At 32.8% G+C, this 6,650-nt stretch overlaps 2 protein-coding genes across 2 annotated transcripts; both read right to left on the bottom strand.

The window, feature by feature from the left end:
* Positions 1-218: 218 nt before the first annotated feature.
* On the bottom strand, positions 219-5,355 carry LOC140450622 (GPN-loop GTPase 2-like). The gene is made up of 3 exons (XM_072544281.1): positions 4,342-5,355; positions 3,833-4,069; positions 219-405 (listed from the first exon to the last, which is right to left on the bottom strand). Exons 1-3 carry the CDS (start codon positions 4,888-4,890, stop codon positions 295-297), a joined length of 897 nt encoding a protein of 298 aa, XP_072400382.1. The 5' UTR covers positions 4,891-5,355; the 3' UTR covers positions 219-294.
* On the bottom strand, positions 4,894-5,280 carry LOC140451285 (uncharacterized). Its single transcript, XM_072545027.1, has one exon. The coding sequence runs from the start codon at positions 5,278-5,280 to the stop codon at positions 4,894-4,896; it is 387 nt and encodes a 128-aa protein (XP_072401128.1).
* Positions 5,356-6,650: the final 1,295 nt, after the last annotated feature.

Raw genomic sequence — 6,650 nt, 5'->3', positions numbered from 1 at the left:
CAGCGGTAAATAGAGATGGTTGGAGAAGCCTGTTGAAGGAGGCCAAGGCCCGATTTGGGCTGTAGCGCCATTGGATGGATGGAATGTATCTTGTCTTTATGCTCTCCTGCAAACAAAATTTTTTTTAAGGTACTCAATTCAGAACATTTGTCTTATTTGCCATTCAATGTACCTACTATTTATTATAGCACCAACATACACAATAATACATCACTATCTTTTGACTTAAAATATGTTTTTACTTCAAAGAGAAATTACAAAAGTAGCTTATAAATCTGAAATTTTACTACATGTTTACATATAATCAACATCAAATCTTTCACTTTCAGTTCTGGCTCCAACAGCACAGGACAAAAGTGCTTGTATACTTCTTTCTTCACCACTCCCATAGATATAGCCATTGGCCTAAAAAAATCAAGCAATTAAAATTCTTTATATCAATCAGCTCATACAGTATTTTCATAAAAGCAAAAGAACAACGGTCTAATTAATTATAAAATAATAGGTTTGGATATATTGGAAAAATTAAAATTAAAAGTTCTAAAAGACGACTAACTGGTATATGGAAAAACGTGAATATCCCAACAAAGTAAATTCAAATTATTAAACACATTAATCTTTCCTATTACCACATATACATATGAGACATTTATGTTAAAGGTCACCAACGAAAGAAAAATGAATGCCTTTGAAATGTGGGCTTATAGAAAAACAATGAGAATATCATACACAAAACATGGCACCAATATTTCAATTATAAGGTAAGTAAAGGTTGACACAAGACTGTCAACAAAAATAAATTAGTTTTATCTCAAGATACTTAAAACACACAACACAAAGAACAGAAACCTAGAAAAACTTATCCTAAAAGGTAAAATAAATAGCAAATGACTGTGAAGAATGACTTCCATAGGCTAGTGCTAGGTCAGCGATTCTTAACCTGTGGTCCCCGGACCCCTGGGGGTGCGCGAGCATGTGTTAGGAGGTCCACGGTCTTATCTAAATGTCAGCGATCACTGGAAAAAAAAAAACAACATACAAAGCGAATAGTGATGAAAAGGTCACAAACGATCCGTTCACAAAGATCGAATCTTTTCGAAGACCCGTGATTGATAAAATCACATTCTATGACTCTATCGTTCGAATGGCCCTATGAATAATGCTGTCTAGTGTTTACGAAACGAACTGTGTGATCGCGACACGTTGCTTAGTCAAATTAATGCAAAGGATCGTTCGAACGCTGATTTCAGTTTCCCAGAACGGCGAATCACTTACGCTGCAAAAATATATGCATTCGAATTATCCAGTCAATGATCCATGGTCCTGTAATCTGTTCTTTTAGTTTAAGGATTGAAATTATTGTTTACATTAATTTTATTAGTAGTGTGTTTTGTTTACACGCATTATTTTGCACTGTGTTGCGTTGAAGTGTAGATAACTTTATAGATAAGTATTATGTTTTTAGTGTAATTGTGACAATGAAACGCGGGTTAAAGCCAAACGATTCCGAAGAAAATGAAAGGGACAATAAATTGTCCCAATTTAATTGTTTTTTGACGTGACAACGTCTTAAATTAGGTTGTGGCTCGGAGTCATTCATGAAAAAGTGTAACGCCCGCTCACGTCTGTTACAGTGAGTCACCGAACGAGAGAGAGGCCCGCCGGACCGGCGAATGCCTTGCGTTTCTCTCCCACTCAAACATGATCGGTCCGCTGCGCGCGCAGCACTAGAGAATTAGGCGCGTTGAATCGGTGCGTGCTTCCGTGCTTGTGTCTCTGTCTTTCTCGAGCGTTCTTGGCGTTCAAGACACATTACAGCAGAAACACTTCCTTTCATTTCATATTTCTCCTATCATCGTCCTATCCTCAACAAAATCACTCAAATAGAAATTAGTTAAGTTTAAGTTTACATGTACAATGTTTTAGTAAACAAAATATATTTCTATAGTTAAAATTTGTGCAATTCTTATTTTCATTCAATTCCTTGTTCCTATTGTGCAATTTAATAATATTCATATCAATAAATATTCTACCGAGAAAAAGACGTTGTCACGTAAAATCTTCGCCCGTAAAACCGACTTTACAGGCAACCGATTTTTTTTTTATTAAGGGGGTCCTTGAAATTGTGCTTGATTTTCTAGGGATCTGGGACTGAAAAAGGTTAAGAAACGATGGGCTAGGTGTATCAAGTCAGATGCATTATTGATCTTAGTCTACATAAAGCTTCCCTAGCATCCTAAGACAAAGAAGGATGGAAATACATGATCCTAGTGATCACTACATGATGTGTCACTATATTATTCGAGGATATGAAGGTAAAAATAGTCAAAAAACCTCTGAATTTTTTTTTATAGGTATGGATTTGCTTCAAATTTGGACAGTGGTAAAAAATAGTTCAAAGATCAAAATCCTACCCTATATCAATATGTGCTTTTCCTCTGGGGGTAGTTACCACCTCAACTCAGGGATGGAAAAGATTTATCAAAAAAAAAACATATAGAGAAAAAAAAGTGATTTTAAGACAAAACGGTACTGTAAAGTTTTTTTGAAAAGTCAATTTTTTTGGAGTTATTCGTGACAGAAAATTCAGAAATTAGAATTCAGAAATGTCAAAAAAGCATGTTTTTGAAGATATTTCCCGAATAACTCCAAACATTTAGATTTTATCAGAAAAACATTGTAGCTTTTAAAATAAACTAAAAAATGGTGTATATTAAATTTTTTCAAGCCCTTCGTTTTAAAAACGTTTGCGCTAAAAGAGCTTGATGATTATACAATCATATCTCATTTAATTTTTAGTCTATAGAAATAAAAGAAAATCAAAATCTTCAGTAAAAAAAAACTGTTTGTTTATATTCTAGTATTTGTTCTGTATCTTTTTTAGTTGTTATTTTGAAAAAAAAAAAATGGTATTTTTTGAGAAATACCGAAAATAATGTCTTCACTTTAAAATCAGATTTTTTAAAAAATAAACATTTTAAATAAATTAAACTTCTAGAATGTAATGTTTATATATAAATGAAGTAAATTGTGAATGAACAACTAATAGTTTCAACCAGGGTGGTTTTGGTGGGGGTGAGTTTGTTACTTTCTGCATAACAAAAAATATAAGCGGACTTTAGTTATAACTTACCTTAATTTTCATGCAAATCACTTTTACCAGTAGTCATTGTAAAGCATTTGTTAAGTTCCTTAAAAAGTTTCTACAAGTTTTCCATGAAAAACTTTGTATTCAATGAATAAAAATCTACTTTCGAACAGCCATAACTTTGTTAATATTAAGTTTACAGTAATAAAGGAATCTCTTTGTTTTATAAGCTTAATTTTGTATTGAAACAGTTTTCCCGATAAAATCTACATTTTTGAAGTTATTAGCAAAAAACCGCTCTTTTGCAAAAATGCTTTTTTGATATGTAATTTCTGACCTTTCAGTCACAAATAACTCCAAAAATATTGACTTTTCAAAAAATCTCTAAAGTACAGTTTTGTTTGAAAATCCACTATTCTAGCTACTAGCATGGTATTTTTTTGATAAATTTTTTCCACCCTCAGAGAAAAAGCCCATATTGGCATAGAATAGATTTTGATCTTTGAGCTAGTTTCTACCTACTGTCAAAATTTCAAGCAAATCCTCATATAAAAGAATTCTGAGCTGAAAACCGCCATACCCCGGACTATACTCTTTTAGGTGTCAACAGACAAAATAAGAAGCTAAGAAAGTTAGTGTCATTTTATAGGACATAATGTTATTTAACAGCAAACTGTCAATTATACTATCAGGTTGATAAAATGAGCAAATATACAACAATAATAGTTTGAATATAAGCCTTACCTTATCAACAGCACTTTTCAATTCCAGCAAACTTTTATCTGATTTCACATTCAATAGCACAAACCCAACCAAACTGTACTCTTGTATAATATCCACAAGAGCTGCATTTAGCTTCTTATACTTTTTTGTAAAAGGGCCATCATCTAGAAGTTCTAGTAAATATTCCAAATCCATCACATCTGTATAAAAGTCTAAACCGAAGTCAAGCTTTGATGCATTTTTCTTCAGAAGATCTGCCTAAAAACCATTTAGTAAGATTACTACAGTTTTGGAAAACATGTAATTAGATGTGACTGTAAAATTTATATTTAAATAATAAGTAATTTCCAATATTATACTTAATAAATAAGAGGTCAGCAATTTACCTAACCATTAAATTCTGCCTAATGCCATGACAATGATTATGCACAATATTGTATCTATCTATCCATTTCTAAGTTCTAGTTTACGATAACTTACAATAAATTTTAAAAATTACTATATTAGAATATATAAAAAATACTACATACTTTGCTTAATACATTCACATGAGGAAGCCCAATTTGCAGCATTGTAGATAGGGATAGCAACAGAGTAGAAATAAATTTGGGAGGATCCGAGCAATAATGGGAATCGACCAAATGCACTGCGCACAAATGATATCCTAATTTTTCTAAACGTCCAAAAATTTCTTTGATTGCAGTATGATGTGTGTACAACTCAACTTGACCAGGCATGTCAAAAATTAAATAACTGTCTTTAATTTTGCTTAATTTGCTAAGAAGCCAGTCAAAGTTTTCTTGAAGGTATTCCATACAATACATTAGAGCTCCATTAGGTCCTAATCTAAGTTCTGTCATGACATCCTCTACTGTTACTAACTGCATGATGTCTATTTTCGGACTGTAACCCATGTTTTCATTAGCTGGATCTAAATTGACAATTTCTACTTTCCTATTTAACTTTTCTTTGTAAAACGCATAAACTTTTCCACAGTATGTTGTTTTTCCTGAACCAGGAGGTCCTATAACCACCTGGCCATAGAAGCTTTCAGCTTTTTTAATTCTTTCCAAAGCCATAATTTACTTGTGATTTACAATTGATTCTATAATAATATCTAAGCTACGTCTACTATAGTCTTTTAGGCTTAAACAAACTAGCAAGGGTTTTTGTATGCTCAATTTTTCTGTTAAATATCTAACTGCAACTTCCGCATGTACATTTTCGGCTCCTAGTATCTGTTTAATATTGTACACCTTTTCTGATACAGTTAGCCCGTTTGCTGGCTGGTCTACTTTAACTTGGTAAAAGTTTCCAATTTTTTCAAATTGAGTAATTATCAAATTTTGATAGTTTGTAAATGTTGTTAATGCTATATCGGTGTGTTCACCATTCACTATTACAGCAAAATTATTGACCTTCGATGGAAAATTGGTTACAGTGGAAGATGCTGCAGATTCTGAATCCATTTCATGCTTATACAAAAATTGAAAAATAAACAAGTCAAATTATACATAACCTCTGAAGAAGAATGAAGAATGACGAGCGAGAACAGATTTTCGAGAAGTATGAGAAGAATCGATATTTATAATCGATACCAAGCAGACTACATTTTATTCAGAAAAATTCGAGAAAATCCTTGTAAGTGTGAAAATTGTTTGAAGCAGTTTGCTAAGAAATAAAATTTTTGAAAGACATTTCAGATACACATTATCCTCGTATGGGGGGGGGGGGCTTGGTTTATTAAGAATATGCACGCCATACAAAAAAATATTTTAAATAATTTGAGCGACCGGCGTGATTTCGCGCGCGGAACTAACACTGAAAATCGCTTGTCGATTCAAGCGTTGTTTTTAAGAAACTGTGGATTATTATATGCAAAAAGTGCTAATTAACATTTTTATTAAAAAGTATCTCAGCTACATGATTCCACCCCTCCCCCCATCCGGGAGATAAACGTGTAAACTTTTTTACAATAGGTAGTATCAAACTGGAATGTACACAAAAAACTACAATATTCTCAGCTGCTGCTTTATTTTTAAACAAATTCTTAAATCTTCTCCTTTTGGTGTCTATTCGTTTCGAATATTGGCGATCATTCTGGCTATAATTATTTTATTAACTGATGCTTTAAATATATTAGTTGTTGTTGTGGAGAACCACTTTCCTCAGGTTTTTTAACCATGATATTCTTCTTCTTCCAATTCCTCGCTTTCCGAATACTTTGCCTTGAAGGATTATTTTCAGTAATCTGTATTTAGTGCCGTTTATCATTATGTGTGCGAGATATTCTAACTTTCTCCTTTTAATCGTATACATCACTTCTCTTTCTTTCCCCATTCTTCGTCGTACAGTCTCGTTGGGTATCTTGTCCGTCCATGATATCCTTAGGATTCTTCTGTACAGCCACATCTCAAAAGCTTCAAGTTTTTTCTCCATCGCTTCAGTGACTGTTTAGGATTCAACTCCGTAGTATAATATCGAGAAGATATAACATTGTATGAGTCTTACTTTTATCTCCAGATTAAAGTTGTGGCTTTTAAAGAGTTTGACCATGTTGTTGAATGCACTCCTAGCCTTCTCTATTCTACATTTTACTTCTTGTGAGTGATCCCATTGTTCGTTTACTGTTGTTCCAAGATAGGTAAACTGTTTTATTCGGTCCACTGGTGTATTCTTGATAAGCAGTTAGGCGTCTCTAATTTTATTTTTGATGATGATCATAAATTTAGTTTTTGATATGTTTACTTGTAATCCAAATCTCTCACTTCATTTACTTTGTTTATTAGTTGCTGTAAACTTTTTAAACTGTCTGCAAAAATAACGGTGTCATCTGCGT

Source organism: Diabrotica undecimpunctata, chromosome 9 (genome assembly GCF_040954645.1).
Source record: "Diabrotica undecimpunctata isolate CICGRU chromosome 9, icDiaUnde3, whole genome shotgun sequence".
Lineage (NCBI taxonomy): Eukaryota > Metazoa > Arthropoda > Insecta > Coleoptera > Chrysomelidae > Diabrotica > Diabrotica undecimpunctata.
Note: the sequence above shows the minus strand (reverse complement) of the source record. Positions and strands in the feature narration are given on the sequence as shown.

Coding starts and splice junctions, on each gene's coding strand:
- LOC140451285 (XM_072545027.1), bottom strand. CDS start 5,280: ATGGATTCAGAATCTGCAGCATCTTCCACTGTAACCAATTTTCCATCG.
- LOC140450622 (XM_072544281.1), bottom strand. CDS start 4,890: ATGGCTTTGGAAAGAATTAAAAAAGCTGAAAGCTTCTATGGCCAGGTG. Junction 4,070..4,341: donor ATGTGAATGTATTAAGCAAA/GTATGTAGTATT, acceptor AATGGTTTTTAG/GCAGATCTTCTGAAGAAAAA. Junction 406..3,832: donor TGAAAAGTGCTGTTGATAAG/GTAAGGCTTATA, acceptor TGATTTTTTTAG/GCCAATGGCTATATCTATGG.